This window comes from Pisolithus orientalis (genome assembly GCF_024613125.1).
Source record: "Pisolithus orientalis strain OTSU chromosome Unknown F5J12scaffold_3, whole genome shotgun sequence".
NCBI lineage: Eukaryota > Fungi > Basidiomycota > Agaricomycetes > Boletales > Pisolithaceae > Pisolithus > Pisolithus orientalis.
This window is the reverse complement of record NW_026260784.1, coordinates 1,367,369-1,384,323: the sequence shown is the minus strand read 5'-3', so window position 1 is coordinate 1,384,323 and position 16,955 is coordinate 1,367,369. Positions and strand designations below refer to the sequence as shown.

The window sequence follows — 16,955 nt, the reverse complement described above, 5'->3', positions numbered from 1 at the left end:
CGCATTTTGATGCCTGAACAAGTTGCTGAGCTGGATGTCAATAGGGTTGGCAAACCACCGCTTGCAGCAGCAGTCTCCAATGCCGGAGGGCTGGGTGCGTTCACCATTGTCGTGTCGTCTAGAGCCGGTTTGAATGAACAGTTGGGGAACAGGGATCCTCACCGCCCTCACGCAGCCTACCCCGGAGGCGCTTCGCGTTGCCATCCGCGAAACGAGAGCTGCTACAGACAAGCCGTTCGGCGTCAATATCACCCTACTGCCCACCATCAATCCTCCGGACTATGAGGGTTATGCCCGCGCTGCTGTAGAGGAAGGCGTTCGAATCTTCGAGACAGTAGGCAACAATCGCATGCAGTAGTAGAGCCGACGGATCACAGCACACCACTAACCTTGACACACACAGCCGGCAAACTTATTGAGTACTTCAAATTACATGGGTGTATAGTCATACACAAGTGTACGAGTATCAGACACGCAAAGGTTCGCAGAATTTAAGCCTCTCGACTTGCATGTTAGAGCTCCCTTCCCTCTCGTTACCAGTCCGCAGAACGTATGGGTGTCGACGTGCTCAGTATTGACGGCTTCGAATGTATGTTGTTTCGCTCGTGCACATGACAAGCTGATTATGTCCACCAAGGCGCCGGCTATCCAGGAGACGATGACATTGGTGGCCTCGTTTTGGTAACTTGAAGCGTCTTCCGAGGTTGTCATCAAAACTTACATACCCTGGCAGCTAGCGAGGGCAGCTCAGGAACTGAAGATACCATATACTGCCTCCGGTGGAATTGCTAATGGCCGTGGACTAGCTGCTGCCCTTGCGCTCGGTGCTGCTGTACGTTTTACTCTTAGCACTCGTTGTCTCAGTGACCTTAGTCAGGGGACTTGACTTCAGGGTGTGAACATGGGTGAATAACTATAGCCTGATGTTCCAGACCTGATCTAGTCGATCATCGTATAATTAGGTACGCGTTTCATGTGCACCATCGAGGTATGTCGCTGGTCCTGTGATCCACCCTTGTAGACAATGGAAGTCGACATTATTACTTTCCAGTCCAATTCATCAAAACATTAAGGACACGATCGTGAAGGCGACTGAACAAGATACAATACATATCTTTCGCACCCTCAAGAACACTGCTCGTGTTTTCAAGAATGCGATCGCTACGGACGTCGTCGCTATGGAACATAGAGATGGCGGTGCTCAGTTTCCGGAGCTTCGCGATTTGGTGTCTGGTACACGAGGTAAACTTGTATACGAGAACGGGGACCCGGAATACGGTATATGGAGTGCTGGTGTTGTGTTAGCCCTCACCAAGGATATACCAAGTTGCGAAGAACTGCTCAAGGGGATAGAGAAGGAGGCAGAGGATACTATTGCAGAGATGAGCAGAAGGGTGCGACCGAAAGCCAAGCTATAGAGGTATGATACCAAATATTCTTGTTACCATCTAGCACTACCCCATGACATACAGAACCTGCTTCTTCCTGTCATGCCCCGCTATAAATTTACCTCTGCGCGGAGTCGTAGACCCACTCAGCTGCTTGTAGTGTTGCTGTTGAACTTCGATACATCCGAACTGGGATGAATTGCACTCTGTTCGTCTCCGAGGTCTGTCCGGAGTCTGTGTGATAGCCTACTCCTGGCTAGTATATGTCTCCTGTGTATAGAAGAACAAGTATGCATTCACAGTTATAACTTACGAGCCTTGACCAAGGCAAAATTTTGGGTGCTTGCCATCGATCCCAACAACAATTCAATGTATAGACTAATATTATATCCTCAGTTGTGAGACCTCGTAGGTTGTTTCCGCGAGCGCAGCACTGGCTCCGGTCACACTTGAAGCATTACAAGAACTCAAATTTGCCTACAAGCAAGACCGACTGACGTTCACGACTGATCCCATTTCTAATGAGCGAGATTATACCATATCTAATGCAGTCACTGCTTGGGCTGTTGGTAAGTTGATGGCAACTAGTGCTTTGGACGAACTTCAGCAGCTTTCTGCAAACAAGTAGGTCATGCATTGACTCAAGTAATCTACAACAACACATACCAGTGTCCAAACAGTAATCTGCCTGTGGTCTTTGGCTTAATGAACCAGGCATATGTGTATAGTACCAGACACGTCGCGACTCGGACAAAGTTGCCACCCGAAGTGAGTTGAACCGGTCGGCTAATCTGCCTCAATTCAGTTTAGTTCACCTCACGGCAACTCTATCAACCCGTTTTCACATGACTGACTGGCATTATTTGGCTCACTTCACTCAGCTCTACAACTAAAGCTGCACGGATCTGGTCTATCGTCCTGCAGTAGCTGTAAGGTATCAGCAGGTAGCTGAGAGTTCCGTCTTTCTATCAGTCTTGTGCCGATTGCAAAATAACAAATAAATCAGACAGTATCTGAGTGTTACTGAATATCTTTGCAACTTCAGTTAAATGATAGTACAAACTGCATGCCTTAGTACCTGGCCACAATCCGTCATTGCATCTGACACGTAGCACCCATTAGCGTTATCTTGCATGTGTCTACGGGGTTGAAAGGCCGTGTACGACTGCAGCCTACTCTGAACCTCTCTAACGGAAATCACATGTGTCAATTCTTCGATTGAACAATCCCGAAAGTCCCTAACTGTTCCGTGACACAGTCGCTGCTTTCGCTACCGACCTCCCACTTACAAGCTTGAACGTCGAACCCTAGTCTTGATCAGATGATAACAACAGCGTTGACCGAATTACTTGGTGTTCGCATGTAAGTTCGCGGCTTCCACCAAACACAACGAGGTTTTTAATCTTCGCGTAGCCCGGTTGTTCAGGGTGGAATGCAATGGTGTGGATCTCGCATTTTGATGCCTGAACGAGTTGCTGAGCTGGATGTCAATAGGGTTGGCAAACCACCGCTTGTAGCAGCAGTCTCCAATGCCTGGAGGGCTGGGTGCGTTCACCATTGTCGTGTCGTCTAGAGCCGGTTCGAATGAACAGTTGAGGAACAGGGATCCTCACCGCCCTCACGCAGCCTACCCCGGAGGCGCTCCGCGTTGCCATCCGCGAAACGAGAGCTGCTACAGACAAGCCGTTCGGCGTCAATATCACCCTACTGCCCACCATCAATCCTCCGGACTATGAGGGTTATGCCCACGCTGCTGTAGAGGAAGGCGTTCGAATCTTCGAGACAGCAGGCAACAATCGTATGCAGTAGTAGAGCCGACGGAACACAGCACACCACTAACCTTGACACACACAGCCGGCAAACTTATTGAGTACTTCAAGTTACATGGGTGTATAGTCATACACAAGTGTACGAGTATCAGACACGCAAAGGTTCGCAGAATTTAAGCCTCTCGACTTGCATGTTAGAGCTCCCTTCCCTCTCGTTGCCAGTCCGCAGAACGTATGGGTGTCGACGTGCTCAGTATTGACGGCTTCGAATGTATGTTGTTTCGCTCGTGCATACGACAAGCTGATTATGTTCGTAAAGGTGCTGGCCATCCAGGAGAAGAGGACATTGGTGGTCTCGTTTTGGTAACTTGGAGCGTCTTCCGAGGTTGTCACTAAAACTTACATACCCTGGCAGCTAGCGAGGGCAGCTCAGGAACTGAAGATACCATACATTGCCTCCGGTGGAATTGCTAATGGCCGTGGATTAGCTGCTGCCCTTGCGCTCGGTGCTGCTGTACGTTTTACTCTTAGTCTCGTTGTCTCAGTGACCTTACTCAGGCGACTTGACTTCAGGGTGTGAACATGGGTAAACAGCTACAGCCTGACTCTCCTGATCTGATCTAATTAACTGTCATATAATTAGGTACTCGTTTCATGTGCACTATCGAGAGGTAGGTCTCTAGACCTGTGATCCACCCTACAACTGAAGTCGACATTATCACTTTCCAGTCCAATTCATCAGAACGTTAAGGACACGATCGTGAAGGCGACTGAACAGGACACGATACATATCTTCCGCACCCTCAAGAACACTGCTCGTGTTTTCAAGAATACGGTCGCTACGGAGGTCGTCACTTTGGAACGCAGACCTGGTGGCGCTCAGTTCTCGGAGCTTCGCGATTTGGTGTCTGGTGCACGAGGTAAACTTGTATACGAGAACGGGGACCCGGAGTACGGTATATGGAGCGCTGGTGTTGTGTTGGGCCTTATTAAGGATATACCAAGTTGCGAAGAACTACTCAGGGGGATAGAGAAGGAGGCAGAGGATACTATTGCAGGGTTGGGTAGAAGTGTACGACCGAAAGCCAAGCTGTAGAAGTATGATACCAAATATTCATGTTACCACCAAGTACCGTCCCATGACAACAGAGCTCCTTTCGCTTTCGTCATGCCCCACTATTATCAACTATAAATTTACCTCTGTGCAGAGTCGCTGCCTTGCCGGGGCTTCTGATCCCCGGGTTACTACCGCCGGGTGTTACACGACGACAATCACTGTCCCCACAGCAAGGTAGTCAATATTGAAACTAGCGACGATGTCGCTCGTGCAGTGAGTTGCTTGTTCAAATGAGCCAATTTCGTCTGTTCTCTCCCTCTATTGCTCAACACGCAGTTGCCGTTCTCAGTGTAGTTGGTGTGCTCCGGCAACCTCGCCACTTCATTTCAGCTTGTAGGTATGACATTCGCGATGCACCAGTCAAGAGCTGAGGCCTGAAGAATGCACCCAGCCTCACTGTAGACGTTAGCCATGTCAGGACGCTGTTCAGGGTAAATGTGCTCTGCACTCGACAGTGTGGACCATACCGGTGTGTCTGAATCAACACGGGTACGCACGATAGTGGGAGTATCTCGCTCGTTCTACGGTGAGCAGGGCAAGTAAGATACCACCAGGTTGGCTACGTAGTACGGGAAGGTATCCGGGCTATGTTAATTCTTTTCTAACCCCCTTCAAACATGGCCTACCTCTTCAATGTAAGTTCACGCCCATATTCCTCGATGCTGACATGTTCTCAATGCTATGACGCGCGTCGCGTGCGTCACTATACGTATACCCACGTATGGTTGTACCCAAGAACACCTCCATACCTTTTTGGCAGTGGCCCATAGGTTTCGGCTTTCGATAGTCAAACATACATCGATCGTGCCTTGCATCAAGCAGGATAAAGCATTGCAGTGTGTAGTTTATCGCAATCACCAGTAAGCCCGCAATGTGTCAAGCGTAGTCAGCTGATGGACTTGGTTTCACCTGTCGAAGCTCCCTTATCCCCACCATGCGTGCGAATGGCCGTCAACTGTACGACCACTTCATACATTTTGGTCCCTTCCAAACATCGAAACTGGACATTTTGGAGTGTTAGCGTGGTGTATGTATTGTCATGCATACCACCCAGAGAGGTACTCGGCCACAACCTTTGAGCTCACTGACAGTCTAAACGTTGACCGGTCAACATGATATACATCCATCCATCGCCGATCACAACATATTATTACCAAAGCGACAACAACAGCGACCACTACATACTTACATACCTCAATCTTTGCACGGACAGCATCAGCACTGAAATGAATATCGTGTTACGGCACGGCATATCGACTAACCCGAGTAGTATCCAGCGGTTTACTGCTTGCCAGCTAATCACGTTTTCACCATGCTAGTGCCGATTCCGCAACGAAACCCGCTCATTTGGCTTGACCAACCGTCAATGACTCCGATGGGACGTGCAAGTCGATCTTCAAGTTGTTAACGCGGTGACACATTGGCATCGGCGGTGACAAGCGTGTGATCTCGTACAGATCGAAACCCTATCGATGGGTGACGTTGTCCTTAGCTTGCCGCTGCGGCTCAGCTTCTGATGGAACACGTGAAGGGCCGGTTATCAGGACTATGGCCTGTGGCGTTACACTCCCCCTACTGTTTGACTGCTTGGAGCCTGCTGACCAGGTTAACCCACATAGATTCTCAGTCCTCGGCTGAAGGTGCCCAAGAACTTCCATTTTCTTGATTATATTGTCCCACCACGGCTGGTTCGTCCATTGCATCTACGCGCCACCTCCGAAATAGCAGTAGTCTGTGACTTGCCGCTCATAACATCTTCAGTTTTTGGACTTCTCCATTTCTATTCCCCAAAAGATGACGACCACGACGGCGGCAGATTTCCTCCAATTTGCATATATCATTCGGCTAACTCGAACGTGTCAACGTGGGTGACAATGGCTGTTACGTGTCATTTTCCTGAACATAATACACGCCAGTGGTTCCGTCTGCACTTATGGTGTACGACTACTGTAAGCATCGACTGTCGGAACACGGTTAAGACTCATCACTCACGGAACATGCAGTGATTAGTATCGACCGAGAGGTACATTTTCCGTGTAGTATAATTTTGCCTACCACCCCTGATTAACGATCAACGCTTCCAAGGTTCAATATATATGGGTAAGGATTTCATATATTTCCTGTGGAGATGAACGTATCCTGAATATGATGGCTTTTCACAGAAACGACCCAAAACGACCACAACGATTCTGTATCTCATTGTAGGCGCTCGTTATATGTTTTGTCAGTGTGGGTTCTTCTCAAGCGGTCGCACCAGGTGCGATACTTCGGCACTATATATGGTCTGTAAGTCTTATTTCAAATGCTCATACCATGAGCTCTTGAATCCGAATCTGCACCGTAGGATTAATACCATCGGTCGGTCAAGTGCTGGAATACCGGCTCAAATTCAACGAACTCACCTGGTGTTTGTTTAGTCTTCTTATCCGACGTTTCTAGCAAGGTGAGAGCCACTTGAAACGCGAGGGACCTTTCTAAGTGATTGCAATAGTTGTAAGTGACAGTGAGGAGCTCCGATCTTCACTAACACATCGTTGCACACATATACGTGCCGTAGCTGTGAGCTGCGTTACTCTAGCAATTGTATTGAGACCTTCTGACATACCTACAGGTAGTATTTTCTTGGCTATCCAAGGCTGGCCCTCTTGCTGCGTATTGTGGCTGGTACAGAGTGAGACTCTCGTATTAACGACCAAGAACATTGCATTACTCATGTTACCTTCAAGTCATTCTACAACTGCGTCTCTACGTGTTGTACGATCGCTCGCGAAGGGTCTCATTACTCGTGGGCTCCGCATTTGTAGCAGAGATCCTGGCTGTGTCCGCGATTCTCGTCACCGCAAATCTCACATCAGGAAGTTAGTGTCCTGCCTTTCACTGCATATACTGACGCTTGAAATCACGAGTAAGCCACCATCGAACTCATACCTGGATTGAAGTTCTGTACCAATACAGGCGTATCAAACGGTTTTTACGTCTTCTGGCTACCGATACTGAGTTTCGAGTGCATATTGTGTGCACTTGCTGCTTGGGCAGGTGTTCGGCGATCAAGGAACAGTGCGAATCCCACCTCGGTAACTAACAAAATTCGTCTCCTGGATGTCTTGATCAAGGGCAATGTGGTATATTTCATAACGTAAGCGCCTATACTTCATCCATAGTAATGTCCACGAATCTTGTTAGCATCTTCCTGGTGAGCGTCGTGAACGCGGTAATGTGAGGGTACGCTCTCCGTACGTAATCACTTCCAGCTCCTGTATTAATCTCATGTGCAACCGGTTCTAGGAAGAGTGGATCGAAGTACCGGAAGGTTTCCCGCATGCCGGAACAGTTATTGCAGGTTGTCAGCTCATTCTACATATACGGGATGCAGCGACTCCTGTCGCGGAAGACACGTTCCTGGAGTCATTGGCGTTCGAATACCCTATGCAGCACGTATCTGCCGCATCAGCATGAGTAGTCCGTAGCACAGGAGATCCTTGCGGTGTATATTTATTTGTCATAGAGAATGATGAACATTCTATGCACTGATTCCCATCAGGCTGTAGGGTCTCAGAACAGACCAGTAGCTTGATCAGAAATTGATATGAACAACCAAGCAGAGAGAAGCTCGATATCCAGGCATCTTTCACCGATGGAGTAGTAGATGGTGGCGGTGATCGGGTAGTGCAAGGCGGTGATGCGTGGAAAGAAAAGATCTCACAAAGGACTCATGCATATCATTGAATGTCAATTGCAGTCATCGACTTTCTGAGTGGTGGCCTGAAGTATAGATCTGAGCATGTCCATACGTACCTTTCATTCAAGGCAACGCACACCGTTTTCCGTTGAGATCGGGGCTGCGAGGCTCGGGCCCCGGAAATGGAAATGTATACGATTACATAATGAAACAACTGATGCCAGTACAGCCATTTCAATGTGTCACAAAAGCGTTGACGCGCTCTGTTCCAACTTCTCTCCAGCGTCCACGATGAGTAACAGCACCCTGCCCCAGTTGCCAGCGTCCCTCGATCTCCCCGCTCACCTTTCGGCTCAGAAGTATTTTTTTGTTTGCACGCTCACAGTCTTGTCATGGGACACCCTAGTTCTGTCGCCTAGATCTTATAAGCTTAGCCGGACGAAGACATGGCCTCCATTGAAGGCGCTCTATTATTTCCTGCAGACCTGGGTGATAGCTGATTTCGTGGTTACTGGTGAGTGTACTCGTATCGCAATTTTTTCGTCCTTCCTGTAGAATATACCGTATTTCTGATTCATCTATCCACTCCTGACAGGCGTGATGTTCTTTTCTACGTCAGTGCAGCAGGACACAGACTGTCGCAGGTTTTGGCCGTATGAGCCCATTTGCACTGCGATACTGCTCTTCGCAGCCTCCACCGCGCACGTCATCCGCGTTTCCGCCATCTACTCGCATGCGAACCGTGTGCGCTCTATCATGTTTGGCTTGTTGTTTGTTCAGGCGGTCGTTACTGCTGTGTGCTGTGGCTTCTATCGCTCTGTCAAACTTCTTGATGGCCAGGGCTGTATTGCCGGTCCCCTCAACAATCAGAGCTGGGTAGCCGTCTATTGGCTTATCCCCACATTGTTGTACGGCGCTTCCTTTTCATTTGCTGTGTCACGCTCTCTGCGAACCCTCGGGGAGCGTCCGCTCACTCCATGGCGACTCATGCTACGTGACAATCTCAACCTTTACGGTACTATCTTCTTCGTCAACCTTATCAACGTACTCTTCTACTTCATCATGACGCCTACCGGCCCTAATGATCCAATCAAAACCATCGTGACGAGCATGGCGGGCGTGCTCACGGCCACGATGACAATGCGCATTATCCTGGGTGTCCGCGGTTCTCTTGAGAATGGTGGGACCTTCACCACGGGAAGTGGCCAAGGCAGCGGTGTCAGTGGTAGCATGACGGCAAGTGCTGTCGGTGTTGCTCGAGGGCGCAGCGCTCCAACATATACACTGGGCGACATCCATACGCATTCAAAAACTGGAGCTGGTTCGCGTGGGGCTGACAAAATCGAAGGCGGCTGGGACGTCGACAAAAGCTCTGTGGATGCACCAGCAGACGCCAAGGTTGTACTTCCTATCGTAGGGGAAAACGACAGCATACGCGAGGAAAGTGGTCCAGTGCCACCCTTTTCACCCAAAGCCGGTGTTCACATCACTGTAAATAAGGAGGTTCAGTATGACGAGTAGGTACACAAGGATTCCTATCAAGTACGGGGGTACATAAGCCAGGTTGCGCAATTCGCCCGTCGATGGATCTGTCCTGTTTCCACTCGCTTTTTACAGTGAACTCTCCTTTTGGGCAACTGTTTAACATTGCTGCAGAGTTAGTCAAACCGTTCTTCTGATACTCTTGTTCTTCCCGACGATTTGGGCTCAACTATGTAACTCCGTATGCTTATACCCGGCATGTCCGGTCAACAGGAAGGTGTCATGTATGTGTTTGAGTTGATTCTGGGATAAGGCCCGCTATCACTCTCGATTAAAATCATTAGCTTCTACTAAGTGAGTTACGAGTGTATATGTGGATTCCCGTCTTTTCCCTTGACACGATAGGTTCTTTCCTCAGCTTCATAAGATAGCATAACAATTTTCTACAGAACTAGCAATACACACGACGCCGGGACAGTCATCGGTGCGTAACATGTATGTTACATACATTCTGCGAAAGCGACTTGCGACTAGACATAATGACTCGCACTGTTGACAGCTTTGGCTGCCTCCCATCTCGCACGTCACATCGGTGGTTGGTGAAATTTTCATTTCTGTTACCTCATGGTCGTGATTCTCATGTTCAATATGACTCCAATACCTTTTCGTTCGAGGCTTGCTCTTCAGCGACCTCCATTCATTTGGCCGTCGCGTCTGCCAGCGTGTCGCGAGTAGCATTTGACTTGTCGAGGTTCCCTACTCATCTAGTCTCCTCCTAATATGTTAAGCTGCCCTCACGGGGGAATGTATCGTTGAACAAGAATATGATAGGCAGCCAGTATGGACCTGTCACAAGCGGCCATGCTGTAAAAGTTGGCACTCCAGCCGAAAATTATAGATAAAGTGTCGCCCAAGACATGGTCGCCACGGAAACAATCCAGTGTGATCCTCTAGCAATGCAATAAGGAGAAATGTAAAGGTTGCAGACCTCCTCACCTTTCGTGTGCGGCTCCACTGTCGTGTATCGTCGTCGACGGGAACTTGCTCGAAGTCTACACATACCTCTTTCCTTTGGGCTACGGCGCCGGAGTCACGGGGCATTGATAAGTCGGTGGGTGCTCTTTGACTCATCGGGAAAAGGCATAGGAGAAAAGCCGATGTACTGAGAACCAAAGAAATTAACGTTGAGGTGTAGAGGACTATATTATCATCTTGGTTTGAGGGTTCCAGCCATCACTTCGCATACGAACGTCTCGTGGACAACGCAATCTAAATTCACGCAGTTGTCAGGTCCAAGTTACATTGTCAGTGTTAACGGAAATTAGTGCACATGGGATTAATCCAAGAATATGCACCATACACCTCCCTTCTGTCGCCACTGCAAGGCTTGACCCCCGAAGATCGCTGACTTACCTCGGCCCCATCTCACGTACAGCAGGTGAATAATGTACTACGGAAGTCTTCAAATAGCAGGCGGGGCAAATCCTGCTCGGGGAATTGAGCCCATGGAAACGAATGGCTCCATCACATGCGGGACATACACTCGCGATACATGCATCAGAGTGGTTCCAAGGGCATCAGGGATAACATACAGAGTACCCCCGATTGTACTGCTACAGCTCCAGAGAAACGATGATGATCTCATTTGAAAGTGTGGGTTTTGTTGCCACTCTTGACCTCTCGCTGGTCCCGGGGCCCGGCTCGAATATTGGCTTGCATAGGCGGTCTGGAATCTGAAAAAAGAGCGAATGTGAGTAAAGTCCAGGAGTTGGCGAATGAAAACAGAGAGCTGAGCAATCCATACAGGCGAACCACTGGTTTCGCAGCGTCGTTGGGGTGCCGACGCCACACTCCATATCTGTCCTTGACTCGGAGGAAGCACTTGTTTAATGACACTTACCCTTACTTTGTCTCGGCTTCTTCTTTTTCCTGTCATTCTCCTCACTTGTCCTCTCCTTTTTGTTCCCTCCATCCAGCAAGTTGGGAACACTGGAGTAGTCGAATGCTTCCACTTCAGCTTCCCGATCACCGCCCACGGCCGCAGAATCAGATCGCGTTTGCGATATCGTGCCCTTATTCCTCTCGCGTTTTCGTTTGCGCTGCCTTGCGCCGGCCTGCCCAACGACAACAATAGTGTCATCTTCGATAGGTGCATAAGGGTGGACAGATGAGCGCGATTGGCGTTGGTGCTCGGGAACAAACGGAGTTTCGATTTGACCTGCAGGTTCACAGGGAGTTGATGTAGGCTTCCCCGTTTCATGAAGCGTCACGTTCAAAGGCCCCGATGTGTTGCTAGTAACTGTGGATTCCACCTGGGCCATTCGCGCAATTAGAGGATGCTTTACAATTGGCTCAGAAAGGCCATGCATACAACAACATACTTTTGCAATGGCGGTCGGTACGGAAACCACGGGGGCGATAACCAATGTGCGATGGATCCTTTCTGCGATGCCCCTGAATCGGTCAGTCGCGTTTGGCATCAACGTGGATCTCAAGCTTCGCGATTCAATGATCTAAGCATCAAGGAAACAATGAGGTGAGCTATATATATTGCGGCATTGGCAAATCGCAGAGAAGCAAAATTCGTGCAGAATGTGCTGTAAGGTAGCAGGCAAAGCAGGAGGATGCGACACAATGCAGCACGCGAAAAAGGGACGACGAATGAAACTCGTAGAACAAAGAACAGTTGGGATCGAGAGATACACACTCACCCGTGATGTGTCTCCCAACAACGTGCTATGTGCTGCAGTGTAAGCTATGGCCTGATGGAATGCATATGCCTTTGCTCGTGTAGATGAAAACAGGATGGAGCGAGAGGTGACAGAGTACGGCGAAGAGGCGGGCATTGACCATAAGCGGGATTCAATGTCTGTCGAAATAATTTTGTTGTTCCTCGAACTTTGTACGGTGGAAGAGACGTCAGCGGATACCGATACCCCTCCAGTTGCAGTCTCTGCAACCTCCGGGCCCGTTGACTGTTTCAAAGTAACAGCCACACTATCAATAGCGGATTTCACTGCATCGACCAACTCTCCCGTGCGTCGCCTCAGTACAGGTGGAACGGCCCCAATACCGCCACCTGCTCGATCAAAGAGGGAGACAAGGTCCGATGATGATGACGGTGGGCGTTCTGCCATGAGGAATAGGTGGTGCGTTGGAAGCACGTACCTGTCACATTATAACGATGGATTTCCAATTACCAATGAATGTAATGTAACATCCACTTACCGTGTGCTCTCATCTTCTTCCCTTGCCACGTCCTCTCTCCAACGATGTATGGTACGATACACTGCCACTGACGCACTGGTAATGCCATTACCGTTGTTCGAGTTGTGGTCGAGCCCTCCAGAAGCCGTCAAAGCAACCTTGTTCCATTTTCTCGCCAAGGTGTCCCATCCACCGGAGCCAGAACCACCTAACGCGTCGTACGCTTCTACTTCGTAAAGACGCAGAGAAGTACGAGCGGAGCAGGCGAGAACACTGCGGATAAACGTGTAGGGGTCAGTTCCACTGCCTGTTGCGGTGGGCATTGAATCTGGTGACGAGTCTGACGCAAATTGAGACGTCGCCTTTTCAACCAAAGCAAGCCGAAGTCTATCATATATGTAGAGCAAGAAATGAGTGTCAGATTGTGCATAGGCCAGCATCTCGACTGGAAGAGGTCTTGTTCAATGCCATGCAATTGAGGGATTGATTGACGTAAGAATGTGTTAATCATCAATTCAGTCGTTGAGAACAGAGCGAACAGTTTCAACCGTTGATCGAACGGTGTAGGCGATATAGGGCACATACCTGATCCTCCAGTCAGCAAGTTGATACCTCTTATCTGGCACAAATTCACAATATGTCTCCAAAAGGTTGGCGAGACTATGTTTGGAGAGCTCTACCGTGACAGGTGAAAAACGCGGGTGTCAGCCAAGAGATGCGGTCACCAACGATGGATCGGACCTAATAACTTAGAGGCGTGGAACGTGTCGAACAGGCCCACAACGAAAATGTTGAAGTCTTGTTGGAGCCAGACGATATCAGAGTCTGCGCCGTGGAATACCTGGAAAAGGTGCAGTGAGATGTAAGTATCCTGGTCAGAGGGAAAAGGCAAGACCGAAAAAGTCTCAGTAAGGCGTGTCTGCATACCTTCACAACTGCGGGATCGGCAAAAACTCTTGCAACGATCTCACCAGCGTCATTCGCCATCTTTTCGTCCTCACTTTTAGCAAGAGGTTTTCCCTTTCTCTGCCGTAGCCCTTCTCGTATATCTGGTACGAGTAAGTCGATAATGAAATCTTCCTGCCTCGTTGAAACTTGCATCAGGGCTAAAAATCCCCTATAAGACCTGTATGAATGGTGCTCCAGATCCACAGCCAATTCTGTGACAGATGTCAGAGCATTGGCGAAAGAAAGGAAATCTTTCGAGTGTGCGACAAAGGTGAACGGGCGGGAGGGGGACGTCGTCTTTGATAATCCTTCGAGTGATGATGGTCGCACTGGGTTAGAGGGTGGATCGAAGATATGGTCAGGGTATGCAGGATGCATCAGTTCGTAGTAGTAGGGATGCAAGGTTCGCTTTTTTTTCTCTGCCTCCCCATCTTCCTCATTCTGAATAGACTGCTCACTCCTAGAGAAGTTGTCCTCAAAGATATATCCCAGTGGTACTTTTGCACACCATTTGTGAGCGATGAGTGCGGCGGGGATATATGGAGATTCGTCTGTATTTGGGTGCAGATATCTAAATTTGAGTTGCGGTTTTGGAAGGTGAGATGCGTGTGTAATGGTAGGATCCAATCTTCCACGGGGAAGGACTCGTTTCTTCGGAAAAGCCGAGGAGTCAGTACCCACACCAGTGCAGACAAGTCGGAACATACCTTTGCTTCGTTCTTACGGCGAGAATCTGGTAGGGTATCAGGCACCTGGATAGCAGGTGCTTTTTTCCTGCCCAAAAATTCATCGAGAGCACTATCCGTTCTCTCCAACATGCCTTCCATTGCATCCACGACATTGCGAGAGAATTCGTCAACAACATCCTCCTCATCCTCCAAACGACCAAAATTTGCGGCATTGTCCTTATTGGAGAGCCGAATTATTCGATTTGTGAAGTTCAAGTACGCGAGTGGAGAGTGAATCCAGATCATGAGCCAGTGACTGGTCCATGGAACGATGGAAGGCTAGGTCAGGTGGAAGAGACGAGGCTGCCAGGCTGGTGGCATCGAGCGCAGTCGCCTGGAGGGAATTCGAGCAGGTTTCAAAGTTGTCCCGCGTAATGATTGTCATTTTTTCGAGGAATGAGTGCAACACCGAGGCTGCCTCCAACTCGATTAGCTTAATGAGTAGTGTCGCGCACGTGACCACTGGTAAAGACTACACTTGCCAACTTCAAATTGGTTCGTGATGCCGAGATCATAATACTGGTAAGTACTTCGAACAGCTGGGGTCATTGGTAGACATCGCTACGGGTGACTGACTGCTCTACTGATATTTCCAAGTTGCAGGAATAATATACGCACTCGCGAGGGGTCCATGCAAAAAGCCATCACGCTGGTCGGACGAAGTCCGTCCGCTCTCCTCACAGAACTCTCTAATCTTTGCTTATCAGAGCTCTCTTCAAAAACGCTCTTGTTTACTCTTGCACCTTCGTCCAATGTGACTCAGGGACAGCTGTCTGCACTTGCTACCTCCTTAACAAAGCACTTCCCAGTGCACGTAGGGTGTATAGCTGCACCTGTACCTCTCAGTGGTCAGCGTCCAGCCCACTGTTCCGTCTCACTCGCTCTCGTGGACGGTATTCCTTTCCGCTCTACGATTCCGGGCCTTCCGGAAACTCAGGTCGGAAGATGGCATGCGGGTCGGAACAGAAGCTTCAGCGAGAGTGGTGCCCACCCGAGTGACAACGATAGCACTAATTTGGATCCTGCGGACATGCTCGGTAGCGCCCTTATGAGTGACGGAAAAATAGATTGGGAGAAAGTGTGGTCCGTCCCCTCGTCTTCAGGTCTGAAGTCCGAGCCAGATTCCTTGCCCGAAAAACTGCGGAATCTTGAGTACGTCCTCACAAAATAGGAACCTGACATAGAAGCACCAACAATAGTACACAGACCTCCGACCATCGGCAGCATCATTTACTTCTCGGACAAGTCACCAGAAGGTATTTCAAGGGGGCTCCAGAACGCATTCCCAAATGCACACAAGGTTCGTGCATACCCAGGTTCATTCCGATCTACATACATGTTTAAAACACCCCGCACCATTTGGTGGGTTTTCATACCCTTTTCCACGTTTACCCTTTCTCCCCACCTCGGCGGATCTTAAATTGTTTTTTTGCGTTCCTTGCGTCTACCAGCTTGCGCTCCTCGCCTCATCCACCCCCTTCCTTACCGGTCGTCCCTTCACGTTGTTTTACAATGGTCGGGTTCACTCGAGCGGCGCCGTTGGAATCGCGATCCCCTCCTCAACACCACTACTAAATCTTACATTTCCCCCCCTTGTGGCCTTGACGCCACCCTTGCCGATAACGAGGTGTGACATTGTTCGCTAGTTAGATGGCTCATATTTGATACCGCGCTCACTAATATGCCCCATGGTATAGCTCAGAGGGAAATCTTATACTCTCCATTGACTCCCGTAACCCTACGCGTCTCCTATTGTCGGCTATCCAGGAGAAAGGGCTCTCTTTCTGCCCAAACACCACCCTGGCGGGTAAGGAAGGCGCCTTTTACGTTGGAGTTATCGAAAATGATAAAGTGAGTTTCTTTCTCCCTCCCTTAACATTTCTTAGACTCGATTTTCTTCTAGCTCTCTCAGGTGCACCGCATTAGCTCCGGGGACCCGTCTCGAGGGACTATTGCCCTCGACACCAACATGGCGCCAAGAGAACGTTCTACTGTCCGGGTATGTAGACCACACTGCACAATTTCTTTCGCTCCTCGTTCTTGCGCTGGATCGCGGTGTCTTTTGATTTGCTCATCCGCACGACCCACTTGCTGACAACTTGCGTTCAACAGCTGTATCACCTGCCGAAAACCCCTAATGTCACGACTAGCACCATTTCCGATTCCACCCCAAAACGTTCACTTTCCCTGCTGGTTTCCTCTGAAATTGAACCGTTACCTTCGCCTCCCCTAGAGTCACATCCTGGCGACTGTGGAACGGTGGCGTTCGACAGTTTCATTGCCGCCTCGGAAAATGGTATCGTTTTGTCACCAGGGAACTCGTTTACGTCAACCAACATGCCATGGACGTGCACGGTCCCCGGTGGTCGTGTAACTCTGCACTGGGATGCAACTCGGAGTTAAGGAACTGGTAGTTCCCGTAAGAGCGGATAGTTGCTTAGTGTTACTAATTGCGAGTCATGAACACAGCACGCTCCTGATGGTACGTCACACTGTATTCCCTGGAGAACTTCGGGATCATGGAAGGCTATAATACTTTGAGGGCCGCAGCTGCTTCGCAGTCCATTCTCACTCGTTACATATGCTGCATGCTGCCTCGAAATGGTATGGGAATTTTATTCCGCCATCTAACCAGAA

At 49.4% G+C, this 16,955-nt stretch overlaps 6 protein-coding genes across 6 annotated transcripts; 5 read left to right on the top strand and 1 right to left on the bottom strand.

Moving 5' to 3' along the window:
• Nucleotides 1-9: 9 nt before the first annotated feature.
• F5J12DRAFT_888565 (uncharacterized protein) lies at nt 10-1,418 on the top strand (the record flags this gene model as incomplete). Its single annotated transcript, XM_051747261.1, has 7 exons — nt 10-94; nt 153-334; nt 517-589; nt 638-681; nt 734-832; nt 963-988; nt 1,052-1,418. 7 exons carry the CDS (start codon nt 10-12, stop codon nt 1,416-1,418), a joined length of 876 nt encoding a protein of 291 aa, XP_051604342.1.
• Nucleotides 1,419-2,917: 1,499 nt separating this feature from the next.
• On the top strand, nt 2,918-4,253 carry F5J12DRAFT_888564 (uncharacterized protein; the record flags this gene model as incomplete). The annotated part of the gene is made up of 9 exons (XM_051747260.1): nt 2,918-2,933; nt 2,992-3,186; nt 3,243-3,319; nt 3,380-3,428; nt 3,477-3,520; nt 3,573-3,671; nt 3,731-3,743; nt 3,801-3,828; nt 3,887-4,253. 9 exons carry the CDS (start codon nt 2,918-2,920, stop codon nt 4,251-4,253), a joined length of 888 nt encoding a protein of 295 aa, XP_051604341.1.
• A 1,882-nt stretch (nt 4,254-6,135) lies between these two features.
• F5J12DRAFT_307445 (uncharacterized protein) lies at nt 6,136-7,588 on the top strand. The gene is made up of 10 exons (XM_051738834.1): nt 6,136-6,138; nt 6,191-6,223; nt 6,278-6,374; nt 6,437-6,475; nt 6,532-6,556; nt 6,890-6,945; nt 7,001-7,132; nt 7,185-7,410; nt 7,458-7,496; nt 7,560-7,588. The coding sequence occupies exons 3-9, from the start codon at nt 6,371-6,373 to the stop codon at nt 7,492-7,494; spliced, it is 519 nt and encodes a 172-aa protein (XP_051604340.1). The 5' UTR covers nt 6,136-6,138; nt 6,191-6,223; nt 6,278-6,370; the 3' UTR covers nt 7,495-7,496; nt 7,560-7,588.
• Nucleotides 7,589-8,244: 656 nt separating this feature from the next.
• On the top strand, nt 8,245-9,474 carry F5J12DRAFT_713607 (uncharacterized protein; the record flags this gene model as incomplete). Its single annotated transcript, XM_051740846.1, has 2 exons — nt 8,245-8,467; nt 8,549-9,474. The coding sequence occupies 2 exons, from the start codon at nt 8,245-8,247 to the stop codon at nt 9,472-9,474; spliced, it is 1,149 nt and encodes a 382-aa protein (XP_051604339.1).
• A 1,500-nt stretch (nt 9,475-10,974) lies between these two features.
• On the bottom strand, nt 10,975-14,720 carry F5J12DRAFT_307028 (ribonuclease H-like domain-containing protein). Its single transcript, XM_051738833.1, has 8 exons — nt 14,298-14,720; nt 13,570-14,241; nt 13,384-13,483; nt 13,228-13,318; nt 12,664-13,098; nt 12,147-12,603; nt 11,817-11,948; nt 10,975-11,747 (listed from the first exon to the last, which is right to left on the bottom strand). Exons 1-8 carry the CDS (start codon nt 14,562-14,564, stop codon nt 11,322-11,324), a joined length of 2,580 nt encoding a protein of 859 aa, XP_051604338.1. The 5' UTR covers nt 14,565-14,720; the 3' UTR covers nt 10,975-11,321.
• A 104-nt stretch (nt 14,721-14,824) lies between these two features.
• Nucleotides 14,825-16,931, top strand: F5J12DRAFT_307002 (uncharacterized protein). The gene is made up of 6 exons (XM_051738832.1): nt 14,825-15,470; nt 15,525-15,618; nt 15,770-15,963; nt 16,016-16,169; nt 16,222-16,317; nt 16,431-16,931. Exons 1-6 carry the CDS (start codon nt 14,950-14,952, stop codon nt 16,719-16,721), a joined length of 1,350 nt encoding a protein of 449 aa, XP_051604337.1. The 5' UTR covers nt 14,825-14,949; the 3' UTR covers nt 16,722-16,931.
• The last annotated feature ends 24 nt before the right edge of the window (nt 16,932-16,955 follow it).

Excerpts from the sequence above, each read along its gene's own strand:
- F5J12DRAFT_307028 (XM_051738833.1), bottom strand. The coding sequence starts at position 14,564 with ATGATCTGGATTCACTCTCCACTCGCGTACTTGAACTTCACAAATCGA. Across the intron at positions 14,242-14,297 it reads GCCGTAAGAACGAAGCAAAG|AAACGAGTCCTTCCCCGTGG; the intron begins GTATGTTCCGAC and ends GCTTTTCCGAAG. Across the intron at positions 13,484-13,569 it reads CCGATCCCGCAGTTGTGAAG|GTATTCCACGGCGCAGACTC; the intron begins GTATGCAGACAC and ends CACCTTTTCCAG.
- F5J12DRAFT_307002 (XM_051738832.1), top strand. The coding sequence starts at position 14,950 with ATGCAAAAAGCCATCACGCTGGTCGGACGAAGTCCGTCCGCTCTCCTC. Across the intron at positions 15,471-15,524 it reads GAAAAACTGCGGAATCTTGA|ACCTCCGACCATCGGCAGCA; the intron begins GTACGTCCTCAC and ends AATAGTACACAG. Across the intron at positions 16,170-16,221 it reads GAGTTATCGAAAATGATAAA|CTCTCTCAGGTGCACCGCAT; the intron begins GTGAGTTTCTTT and ends ATTTTCTTCTAG.
- F5J12DRAFT_307445 (XM_051738834.1), top strand. Across the intron at positions 6,476-6,531 it reads CAACGATTCTGTATCTCATT|GTGCGATACTTCGGCACTAT; the intron begins GTAGGCGCTCGT and ends CGGTCGCACCAG. Across the intron at positions 7,411-7,457 it reads AATGTGGTATATTTCATAAC|CATCTTCCTGGTGAGCGTCG; the intron begins GTAAGCGCCTAT and ends GAATCTTGTTAG.